The 19,841-nt window shown below is 46.4% G+C and overlaps 1 protein-coding gene across 2 annotated transcripts in view; it reads right to left on the reverse strand.

The window, feature by feature from the left end:
- PLTP (phospholipid transfer protein) overlaps positions 1 to 19,841 on the reverse strand; it is a 160,746-nt gene that overhangs the window by 73,741 nt on the left and 67,164 nt on the right. For both annotated transcript variants that reach the window (XM_069243516.1, XM_069243517.1), the window contains exons 2-4: positions 18,941 to 19,064; positions 11,973 to 12,072; positions 9,091 to 9,219 (exon numbers count right to left, since the gene is read on the reverse strand). In XM_069243516.1, the coding sequence (XP_069099617.1) occupies positions 9,091 to 9,219; positions 11,973 to 12,072; positions 18,941 to 19,043 (332 nt within the window). In that variant the 5' untranslated portion in view covers positions 19,044 to 19,064. The remainder of the gene's footprint in view (positions 1 to 9,090; positions 9,220 to 11,972; positions 12,073 to 18,940; positions 19,065 to 19,841) is intronic.

The raw sequence follows: 19,841 nt of genomic DNA on the forward strand, positions 1-19,841 counted from the left end.
CGTCATCCGCTGCCTGGTGTTATTTCTATGGAAGCTCAGAAAATGCTAACATTACTAATATGCTTCCCTGTTCCCCTGTTCAGTCATTACCCATGACACTTTCCAGTCAGACACACTTCTGCTACGTTTTTAAGTACTTTTGCTGCAATGACCCGCTTCAGCAGTATATTTCCTGATAAATTGTTAACTAGTGAAAGGTGGGGTAAAGATGACCAGAATTAGTCTGAAGCTGATACTCGACCTCATCCCCAAGAAAGTTAACATTTGATAATTTACAAACTTTAGACGATTTATAAATAGTGAAAAATTATTCAAAGTTATTTATATATGTTTATGATGCTATATTTTCTGGCAGCTGACTTTTTGTTGCCCAATTACAGTAGGTGTGTGTTTCACCTGCTTTTTGCTCACCTCTGACGCCACTTTTATCTCAGCTGTGTGATAGGGAAAGCATCTCCTTGTCTAACTGAGCCAGCTCTGGTAAGCCGCTTTCCTTGAAAGTGAGGCGCAGACTTTCTCTGTATTCCCCCCTCCCTACGTGAAATCCTGCCGTCATGGTAGGATGTGGGTAGGCAGGATGCTTACAGCTGGGGTAGTTTCAGAAACTGTGCTCTCTCTTCACCCCTGAGACTGGCGACTCACAGGCTTCTGTATGGCAGCGCCTCCTTTCCAGGACACTCCAAATTGAGCAGTGTGTGTGACAGCTCGGTGGTAAAAACAAGCCCTAATTCCTTCCTTTCAGGGTTTTCCTTAGCCTCAAAGGCAAATCCTTGCCAGGCACACTGGAATCCAGACAATTGCTGTTGATTAATGTGAATGTCATTCCTGATGGAATCAAACAGCAGCCGCTATATGCTCTAGTTTTGCAAGTGAGGTGCCAGAGCTCCTTGCACCTCCACAGTAGATTAGGCCTTTACTTTTAATGGCTAACCCTGAACAGTGCTCCACTACTAATTTGACTTTTAGCATCAAAGTTCACCATCTGTATTGTGGGGCCCTCAACCATTTATCAGTTGAAAGAGCGGGGTTTAAGCAACTTGTGCAGGTCACTTAAGCAGTCAGGACAGTGAGCACATGTTCAAGTGATGTGTTTTTAATCACTGAAAAGGAAATGGCTGCTGTTCAATTTAGGCAATAAAAGAAACAAAAGGGAAGATCGTTATTAACAAGTGCATTTTATAGATTAGTGGTGTAACCCAAAATAGTACCTGTCCCTCTGCCCTGCACCCCACCTGCAGAACGAGGCAAGGGGCCCGTGGGGCTCCCATATCTCAGATATATTCATGACCTTTAGGCTACATTGTGGTCCCCTGATGCAGGGACCTGTGTAGCGCTCCTGGGATATAGATGTGCATGGTATTTGTCTGAGAATGGAAAGTAAGGCTTCACTTCGACCAAATGACATGCTTTTTGCCTATTTTTTACTTTGCTCCCTTTGCCAAGATGGCATCCTAACAGACTTAACACATTCTTCTTATGTGCTGTTAATTTTAGGGCCAGCTTATAAACTTTTAGATTTTAGCTACAAGTGCCTGCTTTTGTCAGAGTTTTCTGTTTCAGTAGTTCTGCATTTCTGCGCAAACGGCTTTGTTGGTTCATGCTTTTTAATCATTGTATTATTATTGCAACGGATTTTTTAACAAGCCAGGTACTTTGGTGCAGTCACATGTACAGAGGGCATGTTTCAGCGAGCACAGTATACAACTGCCGTTTATTTGTGTAAATAAGGAGATATTATGCCAAAATATTCAATTTTTTTAAAGCTTTGCCTCTGATTTGCTTCTTGAACACTTTTATTTAGTTTGAGCATCTCATATGAAATTACAACATTGTTTTAGACAGTGTTAAGGCATTGAATAAATTATGTAGGATGGTTAGCTGTGAGTCGCCTTTTTAACACTTTTTTACTTGCCTACCTTTAGTGGTGTAAAACGCACTGATACCAGCATGCTACACAGAAGATGGATGCATTCTTTAGGGTTCATCTCTTTTGCTGTTTCTTACACACCCTCACCCACACTATTTTCAGGCACAAAAACTATCCATTCTTTCTTTCACACCCAGTCTATAGTAATTTTATAGCTCTTCAGCCCCTGGCGGGACAACACCCAGGTTATTGTGCTGCATGGCTAAATACCTATAAGGTCCAAAAGGTGAGACCTATCGGCTATGCCAATGCTTGTTTAAATAATGCTGCCAAGTCAACTATGCCGATGGTGTCCTAGTCTAGGACAGCAAACAGGTCCTCAAGATTTTAGTGTTCTGTGGTTCAGGACAGACCTAGCAGGATGTGTTCAGTAAAACGTTTTTGTCTATTCCTCAGGGACTCAAAGAGGGTCTTGACACCAACACATCACTTAGGTCGCCCAAAACATCAATTAGGTCACCCAATGAGTGACTTGCTGATGACCGCTGTTGTTCTTCTTGGTTGGCTCTAGCATCTATATAGAGGCGGCCTACAGAGCATAAAAAATCTGGGTCACATAAAAATGAAGCAGTGTAAGGACATCCCTTGTCATGAAGGAATGAACGAAGCTATTGGAGAGTGAAAAAGAGGTTGTAAATGTCCTTGGTGGATGTTAGTGTATGAAGTTCAGTTAGAAATACAGGAAACAGGCATCCTACTTTTAGAACATGTTTAAAGTGCTAAAAAGTTACACAGGAGGCAGAAACAATAAAGGGCAGAAATTATGTGAAAATCTCTGGGAATGTAAGATCTAGGCCAGAGTGATAGCCTAGGAAAAAGTGTGAGAATCTTTAAAGGCAGCAGTAAGTGACTTTCAGGGTCTACTGATCCTCTAAAATGGATTAAGTTGTGTACTCCTTTCGGTAGATGATTCAAAAGAAAGGAAGAGGTCACAGGAGTGATTGTGATAATGAACCCTGGCATTTGAAAAGGACTGAAGGAAAGAAGAATGTTTAGATACACTTGAGTTTTTTCAAGGGTACAGAATTTGGGATACACATTTATAGAACTTTAAAGATGTGGAAACTATTTGAGTAGTGTGAATGCACTGAAAGGAAGAGTCAGACAGTAGAAAACGTTTTATGAGGGAATCAAAGGAAGCAGCATGATTTGGAAAAGGTTTTCTTGGATGGTTAGATGAAAAGAACATGTTACTTACCTTCAGGAATGCATTTTCTGGCAGAAACTATATCTAGCTGCAGATTCCTTACTTTTGAATTCCCCAGATGGCACGCTGGATCCGGAAACTTTTGCTTGAGCAATACTCATACGTGCACCGTTGGGTGGCTCCGTTTGGATCTGCGTGGCATTGTTGGCGCTGGATGTGACGTCTCGGTCACCGATATAGGTGCCACCCAGGTCAATTACTTTCCTCACGAATTTCCACACCAGGAGGGCAGAGCCATGAAGCAAACTGACAAACATGTGTACAGTTTAGGGCCTTGAAAGGGATCACCCTGACCCTAAACAATAAGCCCGCAGAGCAGGGAGGCATGGGTTTGTGTGTAAGGAATCTGCAGCTAGATATAGTCTCTACCAAATAATTTGTTACCAAAGGTAAATAACTTGTTCATCTGATAGAGACTTGTAGCTGCAGATCACTTACCTCTGAATAGATATCTAAGCCATATCCTCCTGAAGAGGGCTGTGGACAAAATTTCAAAACTAGAAAGTCCTGCACAACCAAACGGGAGAAATGCCCTTCCATGCGGACCTGACTGTCCAGGCAGTAGTGTTTTGCAAACATGTGCAGAGACACCCACGATGCTGCCTGACAGATGTTCAGGACTGGGACTCCACAAGCTAACGCCATGGTTGCAGCTTTTCCTCTGGTGAAATGGGCTTGTAAGCCCTTAGGAGGCTGCTTTTTAGCCAGAGCATAGCATATTTTATACAGAGAACAACCCAGTGCAAAATGATTCATTTCTGAACTGCCCGACCTTTCTTTGCTCCCACTTAGCCGACAAAGAATGGTCCATCCACTCTTTTGTGCGTTTAATATAGAACAACAACCCTCTTTTTGGGTCCAGCCGGTAGAGTTGCTCCTCTTCCTTAGAGGAGTGCGGGGAGCAAAGAAGGTGGGCAGGGTGACAGTCTGTCCCAAATTAAATGGGGTCACCACCTTTGGGAGAAAAGAGGCCTGGGTGCGAAGCAGAAAACACTGTGAGATATGGAGGCTTGGATGACAAGGCCTGGAGATCACTCACCCTCTGGGCAGATGTTATGGCCACAAGAAAGGCTATTTTGATAGTGAACAGCCTGCAGGGGCAGCTATGAAGTGACTCAAACAGAGAACACATGAGGTACGTGAGAACCAAGTTCAGGTTTCACTGAGGCATAGTAAAGGGCGAAGGTGGGAACATATGTACAGGCCCTTTTAGAAACCTATTAACAATAGAGGAATTAACAAAAAGGGTTGGTCCGGGAATCGCAGAAAAGCGAATAAAACAGGCAGATAGCTCTTGAGAGTGCCCAGAGTATCAACCTGCTGGGGAAGAGACAGAATGGAAAGAAAAACATTAGAGAGAAACAGAAAGATTATTTAAAGACTTCTCTGTACAATATTTTACAAATCATTGCTGACACCAGTCGTACACCGTTTTTGTGGAGGAATGCCTGGCTGCCAAAATATCATTACAGACTTCGGGAGGAAGGTTGAAGGCTGTCAACTGTGGCCGCTCAATCTCCACTTATGAAGGCACAGAGTTAACAGGTTTGGGTGGAAAACCCTCCCCTGCTGCTATGACAGAAGATCTTCCCAAAGGGGCAGCCTGATTGGTGGATTAATGCTCATTTTCAGAAGCTCAGGATACGAGACTCTCCGTACCCAGTAGGGAGCCACAAGGATTACTTGGGCCTGGTTGTCCTCGATCTTCTTGAGAACTCTGGGCAGGAGTGGGATGGGTGGAAAAGCATACAGTAGGCCTGTGCTCCACTTGTGACTAAAGGAGTCGCAGAGCGATTGCCCCCCTAGAAACTCCAACACGCAATACTGCTGACATTGCACATTTATTTCGGAGGCAAACAGATGTAACCAAGGCTCTCCACACTGCTCAAAGAGTCCTTGAGCCACCTCTGAGTGGAGACACCACTCATAATCCGCTAGACATCGACAGTTGAGTTTGTCTGCCCTGATGTTCAGAAAACCTGCCAGGTGCTGAACCACCAGGGTTATGCCCTGCTGTTCCAGGCATGCCAAGAGACACAGGTCCTCTTGACAAAGGGTCCAAAACCCCACCCGAACTGCTTGTTGCAGTACCACATGGTGGTGGTGTTGTCCGTGAAAACCTACTCTAACTTCCCCTTGACAGAGGGAAGAAATGCCTTCAACGCTAGCCGGATCGCCCAAAGCTCCAGCAGATTGATGTGGAGCCCGGATTCTGCCAGAGACCAAAGATATCTGATCTCCACCTCTCCCAGATGGCCGGCCGATCCCAGAAGTAATGCATCCGTTACTACTGCGAGGTCTGCTTGAGGAAGGGAGAGGAGTCTGCCTTTACCCCAATCACTGTTCGTAATCCACCACTGCAGGTCTTTCGTAGTTCCGTCCGAGAGCTGGAACATGTCAGAGAGATTTCCCTGATGCTGCATCCACCGGAACTTCAGGTTCCACTGCAGGGCCCACATATGCCATCTGGCATGATTTACCAGCAGGATACAGGAGGCCATGAGGCTCAGCAGCCTCAGAGTCAGTCTCACTAAAGCCCGGAATAGAGGCTGAAAAATAGGTATCATAACCTGAATATCCTGGACTTGATGCAAGGGAGGATACGCCCAAAACTGCACTGTGTTCAGAACAGCTCCTACATTAGGGAGGCAGTCAGGTGTGACTTCAGCATGTTTATAGTGAACCTCAGCAAATTCAGGAGGTTCGCTGTAGATTGGAGGTGGGAGGCGACAGCCTGGGACGAGTCCACCTTCAACAGCCAATCGTCGAGGTAGGGGAAGAGTGAAATTCCGAACCTGCGCAGATGAGCTGCGACCACCGCCATCCCCTTGGTGAACACCCAAGGGGAGCTGGTAAAGCCAAATGGGAGCACTGTGAACTGAAAGTGTCCGTGGCCTACCTTGAACCGCAGAGAACGCCTGTTGTGAGGCTGGATGGGAATGTGAAAATAGACATTCTGTAAGTCCAGCACTACCAACCAGTCTTCCAGGACTAGGGCAGACAAGACCTGAGCCAAAGTGAGCATCTTGAACTTCTCCTTCTTGAGGAAGAGACTGATGGTCCATAGGTCTAGAATAGGGAACAGACCCTTGTCCTTTTTGGGTATCAGAAAGTAGCGGGAATAACAACCACCGCCTACTTCTGATACTGGGGCCCTTTCTACATTTCAATTAGCCAAGAGAGCTGTAACTTCCTCGAAGGCCAGAGACAAATGATCTTCGACAGCCGTTTAAATGTTGGTGATATTGTGGGAGGAAATGATTGGAAAGGCAGCGCATACCCTTCTGAATAATCTGCAATTCCCAAGCATCTGATGTAATGGACTGCCAGTGGAGGAGATTATGTTAATTCTGGCTCCATCTGGGCAAGCATGGCCCGGCAGAACAAACCTGGGAGTCCTTGGAGGCTGCAGCTGCCAGGGGCAGGGTGGCAGATGACTTCTGGTTTCCAGACCCTCTAGATCTGAAGACGCTGCGTCCATGTCCTCGCTTAGCTTGGGGACCTTGCGCAGGCGGTGGCTGGCATTGGTCTGAAGTGGTAGTACACCCCTTCCGTGACCACGAAAGGGGCATAAGGCAGATGGTGGACGAAGGGTCACCAAGAGGCCCAAGGACTCTGCCATAACCCTAGAGTCCTTAAAAAATTCCAGCATCGAGTCTGCCATCTTGCCAAATAAGCAAGTCCCATCAAAGGGCATGTCCATAAGGTTTGCCTGGACATCCCCCAAAAAGCCAGATGTTCTCAGCCAGGCGTGGTGCCATAAGGCCACTGGCAACGTAACCGCTCTGCCAAGCGAGTCAGTTGGATCTAGTACATACTCCATGGTGAACTTCTCTGCGTCCCTCCCATCTTTCACCGCTTTGGAGAAGATGGCCCGGGCCTCCTCCAGAACCTGTGACAGCACTTGAACATACCTATCCCATAAGGTGTGTGAGAAACGGCCCATTAGGCATGAGGTATTCACCACCTTCGATGCCAGACTGGTGGAAGAAAACATTTTCCCAAGCTAGTTCAGCCCTCTTGGATTCCCTGTCCATGGGAGCATAAGGGAATGCACTGTGAGAAGCTGAGGCTTGGACTACCAAGTTTTCAGCGGTGTGGTGTTGACTGAGGAAACTAGGGTCGCCCGGTGCAGGGCAATGGTGGTGGGCAATCCTTCTATTTACAGGAGCCCTTGTGCTGGGCTTGGACCAAGTTCCCAGCAGGACATCGATAAGTGCCTTCATAAAGGGCAGAAGGGGTTCAGAAGTGGAATCCCCCAGATGGAGCACTTCAGTCAAGAGGTTTGTCTAAACAGTCATCGAGGGCAGTTTGAGGACAAGGAACTCCCCTGCCCTATGCATCACCATTACATATGAAGCTCTCTCCTCCGTAGCCACAGTGGGGGGCAAGAGTAAGCTATTATCTGGGAAGGTGTCCAGTTGACTAGCCTCTCCTAAGTCCTCATACCTGTCCATAGGCCTCTTTAACTGGTGTTCTAAAGGGTCCTGTGACCCCTCCAAATCTTCTTCCATACCTGGCTGCTGAAAATAAGGCTCAGGCAACAATCTGGCATCTGTGGGTGCTTTTGGCTCCGGAATTAGTGTGGTGCGACGCTGTTCCGGATCTGGAATCAGAATGGAGCTGGGGCCCCTGGGACCACTGGCGTTGTGATGGACGCTGGCGAAGGTCGAATGTGTATGAGCAGCACAACTCTGGATTCGGATCCATAAAACTCCATCGAAGCTGAGGCCGAAGAACTTGATGAGGCCTCCTCTGACCCGCAAGGCCCAAAGGCACTCCAGAGGGATCAGCCCACTCAAATACACAGCGCATGGCCTTGTAGAAGTCTTCTACTTGAGCAGGGGTCACTCCGGCTTCCAGAAATGGAGGGAAGCTCGGAGTCAGATCTGGCATTGATTTCGCAGAGCCGTGTCTGGAACGCTGATGCTCCAAACTCGTCACATCAGCCGACGGACAAGGTGAAGTCGAAGTCCACATAGACTTCTTCTTATTCTTGTGCCTCTTTCCTGAGTGCCCTGAGGAACTCGAGGGAGAAGAAGAGGACTTGGGGCTCCTGCAGTGATCACGCTACCTTCTCCTTGACCAGGACCATGGCCTCCTGGGAGTCATGCCAGATGGTGTAGACTGCCGGACCACAAGCAGTTTTAGGGACCGCTCCCTGAAAGCTTTCAGCGCCATGGCCCGGCGGTCCCAGCACAACTTTGAATTGTGGTCATACTCGAGACACCATAGGCAGACTAGGTGAGGGTCCGTAACCAACCTGGTGCAGTAACAGGCAGCACATGGCTTGAATCCTAACTTCCTAGCTGTCATCTCGACACACTTCACACAAAAAATACTTGACAAATGTAAAAAAAAAAGCCTATCAAAAAACAGCGGTGTAGCTTTCCCCAGATCATCACTAACTGGTGTGAAATGAAAATAATTGACATTGCGTACCACGTGGAACCGAACTGAGCCACCTGACGGCGTACACAGGAGTACTGCTCAAGCAAAATTTCCAGATCCAGACTGATGCCTGGGAAATTCAAAGGTAAGGAATCTGCAGCCAGAAGTCTCTATCAGATATAAATATCTGGAAAAGTATGAAGGCTTCATATACAGTAACAGTAATGAAGAAGGGTTTACAAGGTTGGAGGTTAGAAGAGAAGGCTTGGGAAGGAGAATACTAAGCATGAAGCAGCACATCCATTGAAATTTCATTGAGAGGATGAAGAGATGAATAATGCGATGGAGAACGTGCTGAAGGTTGTTTTGTATTATGGATGAAGTGTGGGAACCCAGGGAAGCGTGCACGAGGGGTGAAAGGAAGTTTAATACACGGAGAGACAGTGATCAGGTTTACTAGAGGTGTACAGGCAAATATGAAATGGCTTAAAGGTAGACTAGGAGATCATTTCAAGTTAAAGACATTAGAGTAAGCTCAGGTTATGAAAGATAGGAAATATCTTACAAGAACCAGTACAGCAGCTTGCGCTGGAACGTGAGACTGATGGAGGCATTGTTGATGTCAAACACAAGGTCTTGACTTGGCTGAAAATGCAGATCTGAGTTTGAGAGCTCCAGCTCGGTCACCTTCACACTGTAAGGAGAAGAAGAGATGAGTATACTGCCCCATGTACCATCCTGCCCACATCAGGGCCCATCACACATCCCTTCCCAATCTCAATGAATACCCTCTAGTTTTGCAATCAATATCAGTTCAATTCTGCAGTTTCTCAATTTCCTGCCAACGCATACCTTGCCTTGTTAACCCCTCATACTTGCAATCGGTATCTCATGGAATTCCATACAAATTCTAGTCACATCCTATTCCTTTCAACAGCTACTCAAAGTATCATCTGCTAATCTTGTGAATTAACTTTTCTACACCCATAGAGATGAATACCACATACTTGTTAGACAACTGGGGCACTCTATGATCAACTATTTGCAAAGGTAATAGGTCTGGCCTCTAAAAGCTATTTTGTTTGAAGCACAGTTTTTCATGTTTTTGAGCATTTACAATATTATTTAAAAGACTACAAGGAAAACAAATACCACCGGCTAAATGTGCAGGTATATACGTGCAATCAAAACACATTTTTTTTTAACTGAAGCAGCAGACCTGCTAACTTGAACAAAAAGCTCAATGTGTGAGGAGGGGGCGGGGCTGAGGAGGGGGTGGGGCCACGTATTGCAAAGTACCTAAGAGGCACTTTTGCCATCACCCAACCCCAAGCCCACCTCCTCCTCCAAATAAAAACAACTTTCTGAGGCAGGCGCAGTTGTGGGGTGTTTACATGCCCCTTAATGAATGTCTGCAGTCCAAGCCCCAAAAAGTGAACTGAAAATCCACTTTTTACATTGGTTTTTAGCTCCTTTTCCCCACCACCATGTGACATCGGCTTCTCACAGGGTGGCTGTGTGACAGGAGCCAGTATTGTGTGGCACTGTGTGGGTTGGCAGGTCTGAAGCATGCAGACATCTTTGAATGATACTGTGCATACATTTTCATTGTGTTACTGCTGCTTGATGGCTGCCAGGTTTCCAAGTAGCTTGTCAACCGTATTGGACTGGTGAAACTATGCACACATGTAAATAGGGATGAGCCTCAAAGGATAGTTTTTTGTGCTGGAAAATACTCCTTGCACAAAACTAACCTGACCACAACGCAGGCACCCTTGAGCCATGACTCAAGGGTGCCTGCATTGGTGCTAGGTGCCAGCACTAAGGATAAGCAGAACTGAGCCATGCCCTTGAACATATGGAACTGTTTTGCACTCATTCACACAATGCAGGGCAGAAACTACACTTGCTGCAGTGTTGCGTGGAATGTTAGAAAATATCCCCCCCAGTGCTTAACTTGGAGAATAAATACGTGGAAAGGGATAAACGTTTTCATTAGGAGTGCAGCAGCGATGATGCCGGATTCAGTGGTTGCTGAACACCTGTCTAGGCTTAATTTAACTGCTTGCATCTTTCTTGTGCCATCTTTTACTTTCGGTCTCTTTGTCCCTCTCTAGCAGGTTCTTTTTTAGACTACCTTAGCAGTGCAGCTGTCTCCAAGAGCTACTGGTTCCAATTTTTTATCCAAATCCACCTAGAGGAGTACCTTTCTCCTTTCCTTCATGCTGCCGGCTGCGTGGTGTATTCTTCTTTCTATTGAAAGCTTACATTACAATGCAGGATGGACTATTTTACATGTTTTAGTCTGGACCCAACTGTAAGTCAGACCTACTAGCTTTGCCAATGCTTGTTAATCCCAGTTTTCTCCTTTGGTCTCTATTTTGTATTTTTTTCTTCCTCATCATTTTCCCCATTTCGGTCTCTCTCTCTCTCTCTCTCTCTCTTACTTTGGGTCAAAATTTGTATATGAAATATAAGCCTCGGTCCCAAAACATGAATGTTGTGACGTGCCACATGCTACCACTGGAACAAATTAAGCACTGCATACACCCAAAGAAATATGGCGGTATTCCTTCCTCCTTCGAAGCCCTGGAATTCCTATTTACCCCAGACTTTTTCTCTGGTTATTCTGCACGTTTTATAGGGTAAGAAAGCCAAAACAAAAGATTTCAAACAACCACAGGCTTACAAGTTTGCAGGTGTTCCATACATTTTGCAATCCCCTTCTTAGCATGCTCCTAACGTATTACTTCTGGCAAACCAACTGTTGAGTTATTACATTTTTTTGCCAAACTTAAGTGAATCCGTAGGTACAAATATCCCAGATCTTTACTCTGTGAATTTAGATCTTGGGTTGCCTGCCTCCATATAACTTTATTTTTCACCACCAATCTCAAAAGGGGAGAGGTATGGTAACATGTGAATAGAGCTCAGAGTCCAGAACCGTGGGATAAAACACAAAGCGCTCGACAAGTACAGACAAGAGGATGGCCTGCAACTTGAAATAAAATCTACACTCCAGGAAAGACAGAATCTGCCAAAGTATGGCCTAGTAGCAGTAGAGGGGGGTAGAGACCCCGCAGAGACACTAAGAACATTTGCTTCCCTGAATTTTGCATTGAAAAAGAAGACTTCCTGAACACCTTTGATGCTGAAACTAAGCCATCATTCACGGAAAAACAGAAACAGCAGCGAGGGCAGCAAATTATGCTTGCAGAATTGTGTGTGAGACCCATGAATCAGACTAAAACGGCAGTGAACTCAAATGTGCACTTCATGTCCCTCCATGAATTTCCTTGGATGGGATAGCCTGTGGAAGAGATGCTGTTGGACCGTCTCCTAGTCTAGTACAACGGGGGTGGTCTGTCCTTGTTCCCGCCTCGCCCCCGCTTCCACCCCCCCAGGATATGACAAAGGCTGCAGCACGTCAGAGCCCCAGTGACTCACTTGTTGATGGTGTAGTGGAATTTGCCTTCACTCCCAGTCAGATCGGGAATAGTGATGTTCTCCAGTTCCTCCTCCACAAACCGCAGGCCTTCCTGTTTAACTGTGAAAACAAAACAAAACATCGTTTTCCAAGAATCTCTCCGTCGGAGGGACGGTCATGAAGAGGGTGTCCCCATTGTGTCTACCCTTCGCAGTCTGTAAGGCGTTATATTTGTGTCCTCAGTCTGTCACACCAGTATGTAGTGCATGAAACATGGCAAGAGGCAGAAGAGCTGTGACCCCCGCCCCCACCCCGCAGACCACCGGCACTAGTTTTGTGTCTCCCAGCAGCAAGCGAACATCTACTGATTAGAGCTCCTCGAAGCATTACACAATGTCTGGTCAGGGCTCCCGGAAGTAGCATTCTGCTGGTAGTCCTGCACACCCCTCAGTCCTCCTGGCAGCAATGTTACCTCACCTGTGGGAGATGCTCACAGCCCTGCACATGCTTTCAGCGCTCCAGGCAGCAATGCTACCCCACCTGTGGGAGATGCTCACAGCCCTGCACATGCTTTCAGCGCTCCTGGCAGCAATGTTACCTCACCTGTCGGAGATGCTGACAGCCCTGCACATCCTCGCAGAGCGCCTTGTGGTAATGTTCCCTCTCCTGCCAGAGATGCTGGCTGCCCTGCACATCCTCGCAGAGCGCCTTGTGGTAATGTTCCCTCTCCTGCCAGAGATGCTGACGGCCCTGCACATCCTTGCAGAGCGCCTTGTGGGAATGTTCCCTCTCCTGCCAGAGATGCTGATGGCCCTGCACATCCTTGCAGAGCGCCCTGTGGTAATGTTCCCTCTCCTGCCAGAGATGCTGGCGGCCCTGCACATCCTTGCAGAGCGCCCTGTGGTATTGTTTCCTCTACTCTCAGAGATGCTGGCGGCCCTGCACATCCTTGCAGAGCGCCCTGTGGTATTGTTCCCTCTCCTGCCAGAGATGCTGATGGCCCTGCACATCCTTGCAGAGCGCCCTGTGGTATTGTTTCCTCTACTCTCAGAGATGCTGGCGGCCCTGCACATCCTTGCAGAGCGCCCTGTGGTATTGTTTCCTCTACTCTCAGAGATGCTGGCGGCCCTGCACATCCTTGCAGAGCGCCCTGTGGTATTGTTTCCTCTACTCTCAGAGATGCTGGCGGCCCTGCACATCCTTGCAGAGCGCCCTGTGGTATTGTTTCCTCTACTCTCAGAGATGCTGATGGCCCTGCACATCCTTGCAGAGCGCCCTGTGGTATTGTTTCCTCTACTCTCAGAGATGCTGGCGGCCCTGCACATCCTTGCAGAGCGCCCTGTGGTATTGTTTCCTCTACTCTCAGAGATGCTGGCGGCCCTGCACATCCTTGCAGAGCGCCCTGTGGTATTGTTTCCTCTACTCTCAGAGATGCTGGCGGCCCTGCACATCCTTGCAGAGCGCCCTGTGGTATTGTTTCCTCTACTCTCAGAGATGCTGGCGGCCCTGCACATCCTTGCAGAGCGCCCTGTGGTATTGTTTCCTCTACTCTCAGAGATGCTGGCGGCCCTGCACATCCTTGCAGAGCGCCCTGTGGTATTGTTTCCTTTCCTGTCAGAGATGCTGGCGGCCCTGCACATCCTTGCAGAGCGCCTTGAAGGAATGTCTCCTCTCCTGTCAGAGCCGCTGGCAGTCCTGCACACAGTGCTAGAGCTCTTGTGCTTGCAATACTGTTCCCTTCCCACTCAGAACAGCTGTCAGCCCTGCACATCTCAGAGCACCTGCTCACATAGATGCTGAATACGTTTTGTGCTGAAAAATATTTTTATTGCTAAATTTGGACGTTTGGAAATAGATACCTGAAGGCCATGTGGATTCGTCAAAGTGTCAGGAGCAGTAGAAGTGACATCACTGGAGAGCAGTGATGACATCATAAGAAGCAACATCGCATATCCTTGACCCTGTGGGCGTCCATCACAGGACGTTTGACTCTAAGGACACCCCAGGAAGTGATACCATTGAGGTAAAAGCACAAAGCGGAAAGTGGACCAATATGTCTGTTGCTAAAACTAGTATAAGTCTATATTAGTTATGACTTAGACACTCACTAGGCTGCTAACATATGTCAGGATGCACCTATCATTCACCGAGGGGCAGCCACCGTAAGCCAGTTAGTCCTGATAAGACGAGTACAGCCTCATATCTCCAATAAAAGCTCAGTCGCACGTGATCAGGCAAAACTCCCATTGCATGTGTCCCTCAGGCACACACATCAGTAAGAGCGCGGCCCGTGACAGTGCGGCTTTCCTCATACTCACAGCACAGGCAGCAGGAGTGCAAGACTCCCTCCTAGCCTAAACCAATAGAGAATAGACAGAGGTGCAAGTGCACAAGCTGCGGCCTATGCTAGGGCTAGCATGCTGATCAGGCCTAGCCTGGCTCTCACAAAATACTCCAAGACACAGCTTCCAGCTGACAACTCTTAGGGTCAAGAACAATAGCTGCAAAAAGTATCAAGCTCCTCAATATAGGTGGGATCTCTGGGAGAAAGTAAGCATGCAGGGAGGTACTGGGCCTAAGAAGCTTGCAGGGAAAAGGGCTTCCAGTACATCAACTAGAGCGTGGCAGCTCAGTGTTATAGGTCACCCCTTGCACCTCTAAGAGAACCCCCACAACAAAATCCGACATGCTTTATTAAACTCCACTTACTGGCACAATACAGCACGCCACCTTCATACAAGATCTCCCGCTCCTAGGACATCCTCAACATCTTACTTCTAAACTGAAGACCCAGAGCACAGGGCCAAGCCTTACCTTTCTCCAAAGAACATAAAGGATCTGTATCTGGGCTCATATTACAGAAATGACAAGCTGCACTGGCATGTATCACGGTGCACCTTTAACCAGCTATGCCAGGAGCAGACAAAGTCCTATCACAATACCTGCACTGTACCCGACACAGCTGTGGGCAGTACATTAGGGAGATTCAGACTGATGCACTGTGTAAGCATCAACCCAGCCTGCATTTGAAGGTGAGACAAAGGTCCCTTGGCAGACGGGTGAAGTGACAGCACTAGCCTGTCGGGAGATGCTGGTGGCTGCCTCTGGGAATCCCCTTCCTCCCTTTCAAGCAGCACCATGGTAGGCACTCTGATTGTGCACCACCCCTATGCAGCACACAGTCAGTGCACCTTCTGGTGGCCTCCTTGCCTCTGCTCCCACGTCTATAATATGGTGTGGGCACAGAGGTGAAGTGTTTCTCTCAGTTGCATGGGGTGATGCTCCCATAAAAATTAGAGAACAACCCCTGGAGATTGCGCTGGCACTAAATGTGCACTGGGGCGGTCTGTCTAGCAGAAGGGACATGTGAGCGTCTGAGGTCCCTTCTGCACTACAAACGTGTTTTGAGTGAGCAGAAATGAGATGCTCTCCAATTGCCATGGTGTGATTTGCCAATAATTATATTGTGTAGCCAAATGGTACAAAGGACCAGCCTCACGTCACAGCAGGAGGAAATAGCAATAATTTTAAACACAGGGAGGCAGATTTACTATCCTTTCACGCAAGTCAATGGAGCAAGTCAGATTGCTGAGCTGCGTTGTATTAAAGGAAGAGAACATAAATGTGCCATATTTACAAAAATATGGCACATTTCTGCTGTCTCATAGCACTGGTGTACTTGTGGCTGCGTAGCACCAACGCAGACACCCTTGCCCTATGGTGCAAGGGTGTCTGCGTTAGGATGACTGTGTTACGGAAGGATTGCTGTTGTGCAGAAAAGAACATCTTCCTGTGTAAAAACAATCCTTAAAGGCATTTTCCTCTTTGTATATGTGCTGCAGAATGCAGCACACATACAAGAGGAAGTAACAAGAAGAAATAAAGATATTTCTCCTTGTTACACCTAGGTCGGCAAGGTGGACCAACTTGGCTCAGTTCCAGATTTACAGACCTTTGTAAAAGTAAAATTGTGTCAAACACCATGGGTGGATGCGTGGGAAGGCCCATACTCCCTCATGGAACGCCTCCCATGTATACATGATTGCAACCCAATTTAGGTGGGTGGACAAGTAGCCATTTTTTTAGGTTGCAGCCTACCAGACAGTGCAGATGTTTGGTTTACTAAAGACATCTTGGGGTTTTTCAGAAGGTTAACCTAGGAATACATTACGCCCATTGATTGCCATTGACTTTCTGGTGTGTAACTCACATTTTCTGGCTTTCTTTATGCTGATTTTATTTGCTTTAGGTTCTCCAGTTTCAGTTCGTCCCTCCCATTACCTAAACCGTGTTTACTGTATTCTTCCACAAACTCCCTTTCTATTAACAGGCCTTTAAATTTTGTTCCTACCTTGTCACATTTGCTGTAAATTTAAAGACCAAGATCAAATGTCAGGCACTGTCTTCTGAAGGCGTCTGTTTACTTTTCTTTCTCTGACTTCAAAGTGAGAGGATTTATGTGACAAACTTGCTGGATATTGGCGGTAGGAAAGAGGATTTTCCTAGCACACAACAACATTTATATGAACTGTTTAAGTATTTCAGAATATATCAGAATTAGAAACACAAATGAAGCATATTTTTTGTTATTTTTGAAGTATGTTGGAAACAAATATTTAATATGATCAAAACAAATCATTACACTAGGTGATGCAATTTTCAAACATTGTCGTTTGTGCACTGTATCATCTTATTATTAAAACTGTATGTTTGTGCAAATGTAATGGCCATTTCATTTGAAAATGTGCTGTCCGTAATGGCAGTGTGCTACCATACCATGCCTACTTCACTCTACAATGCCTACTTCACTCTACACCACTCCACTCTAGTTTGCACCACTCCACTTTACACCACTCCATGCCACTTCACTCTGCACCACTTCAGTCTACACCACTGCACTGTAGCCTGCTACACTCAATCCTCACTATTCTACCCTGTACCACTCTAGTTTATGCAATGCACTCTTTGCCACTCTTCTCTAGCCACCCATCTCTACACCACTGCAGTCTTTGCCACTGCACTCTACACCACTTCAGTCTAGGCAACACCAATCTACCCTGAACAACTCTATTCTACGCCACCCTACACTAAGCCAGTGGTTCCCAACCTTCTGACTTCTGTGGACACCCACTTTATCATTACTAGGGTTCAGGGTCCCCCATTGAATCTTTATTAGAATCCGGGGACCCCCTCCCCACTGAGTCATTACTGAAAGCTGAAAACCTAATGTGTTAATATTATTTAATTTTCTAAGCAGTTGCGGACCCCTAAGGAGGCTCTGAGGACCCCCTGGGGTTCCCGGACCACAAGCTGGGAACCACTGCTCTAAGCCCTCTGGAACACTGCACTTTATGCCAATAAACTCTATGCCAATGCACTTTAACACTCAACTATTTGCCAATCCACTGTATGCCACTTTAATCTACTCTGCACCAGGGCACTCTACAACAGTTTACTCTACGCCATTACGTTCTGTGAGACTCTACGCAAATGCACTCTACCCTGCACCTCTAAACTTTATGCCACTTCACTCTACTCTGACATAATCTACTCAACGCCGTTGCACTCTATGCCACTCTACTCCCCTCTGTGGCACTGTTCTCTACTCCACTCTACTCTACTCTAAACCACTGTACTCCAATGAACCCTACAGAACTTCATTCTGTCACGGCACTCTATGCAACTGCACTCAACTCTGCATCACTGTACTCTATGCCACTGCCCTATATGGCACTGTACTCCACTCTACAGCACTGCACGCTACACTCTACTCGGCAAAACTGCACTCTCCGCAGCTGAACTCTATGCCACTCTACTCTGCACTATGCCACTCTATGCTACTCCACTCTATGCCACTGCACTCTATACCAGTGCACTCTATGGCACTATACTCTACTTTGCACCACTCTATGCTACTCTACTCTGCACCACTCTAAGCCACACAACTTTACTCTTCACTCTATGCCACTGCACTCTATGCCACTTGACTCTACTCTGCGCCACTGCTCTGTGTATCACTCAACTCTAAGCCACCCCTCTGCACTACTCTACGCCACTCTACTCTATGTCACTCTACTCTATGCCACTCTACTCTATGCCACTGCACCCTGTAATCTACGCCACTGCATTCCATAACACTGCATTGTATGCCTCTGAATTCAATGCCACTGCACTCCACACCACTATACTCTGCAAAACTCTATGCCAATGCTCTCTACACCAGTCCACTCTATTCTCTTCCACTATAGTGTATGCCACTCTACATGACTCCAAATTATGCCACTCCAATACCCAACACTCTCCGCCACTCCACTCTACTCCACTCTTCGCCATTCCACTCTACGATACTCCAGGCAGTTCTCCTCTGTGCCACAAACATTTAGCCATGCTAACGGCTGGTGTACAACATAGCTAAAACACATTGGCAAAGTCAATAGATCTTGCATTGGCAAGACCTATTGTCTTTGACCAGTGCTTGTTACTGTTCCGTACCACAAGATAAGGCCTGATGATAAGGAAAAGTAAAACCTTTCTAATGCAACTAGTGTCACGGGAGAAGCCTTCAATAGTGAGGGAAGCATTACTTTTTTTTCTTTTGAAAAAGAAAATCTGGTTTGGGGATTTTCTTTTTGAAAAGAAAAAAAAGAATATTGTTTACTACAGGGCTGCTTACTTTCCAAGCAGCCCTGTAGTAAACAGTCAAATGCATTGACAGGAACCGCCGTCACGGCGGTTCCTGCCAATGTTTTTATAAGTGACTGCCTGCTTGTTGGTTATCTATAAATTAGGTGGATGGCCTCTCCAACATGAGACAGAGTAATTTACTGCGTCCCCATGGCGGCTGCCCGGCTAAATATAAATTAGACTCTAACTTATGTATCCACATTTAATCATGTTTAACATAATAAAAAATATCTTTAACACATCTGATTGGTCTATTTAAAGATACATTTACTTTTAGTTGTCTCCAATTTGTTTTACAGCTTACCTAGGTCCAAACCCTTTGATGTTACCCTGATTTTGCAACCAGGTGGGACAGCAGATGCCACAGCAAGCAAGCATGGGAGCATCAGGTGGAGTAATCGTTGCATGGTTGATGTTCTTCAGACTCCCTGTAAGAAAACACACAGGGTCAGAAATGTATGTCTACTTAAGGAAATAACGTCTACAGCTACTGTATGGCATGACCACAAATCAAAAGGCAGTGGTCACCCATGCAGACAGCCAGGTACATTAAGCAATACATGCAGGCTTCCAGGTCATGAATAAACACATACACACACAGATAACAAAAATACAGTCACAGGTAACATATACAGGAAAAAAGGGATGCACTGGTAAATGCACGGGGGGTTACTGGAGATTATATACCTGCTGGTATTCAATCACACATACACCAAAGAACCAGTATGTACCGATCCAAGGATACCAATAGACATACAAAAACAAGAGTGCAAGGCATCATACTACAGAGGCCAGTAGACAAACATACACCCTTGCACACAAACTAACAGCCATACTGGTAGTCATGCATCTCAAGGTACTAATGCAGATCTAAACAACAGACATAGAACCACAAAATACTCAAATACAGAGACACATACAGTCACAAAATACACAATATAGGCTCACACACCTTCACAGACAAAAAATACTAGTATATTTGGATGGTGGAAAGGACAGAGGGATGAAAAGAATGGTGTATGGGCAGACTGATATTATAGAGATTAAAAGATGTGTAATTGGTGTCTTAATGATACTGGCTGCATGTCAACATACGCTTTGGCCACTCTGCAAAGAAAATCAAATTTGAGGAGCTGAAAGGAAGTGGTGTGAAAAGACGAATCAGTCTCAGCTTTCTCCTTAGAGAAGTTGTTTTACTAGGTGCC

The sequence above is a fragment of the Pleurodeles waltl genome, chromosome 7, assembly GCF_031143425.1.
Source record: "Pleurodeles waltl isolate 20211129_DDA chromosome 7, aPleWal1.hap1.20221129, whole genome shotgun sequence".
Taxonomy (NCBI): Eukaryota; Metazoa; Chordata; class Amphibia; order Caudata; family Salamandridae; genus Pleurodeles; species Pleurodeles waltl.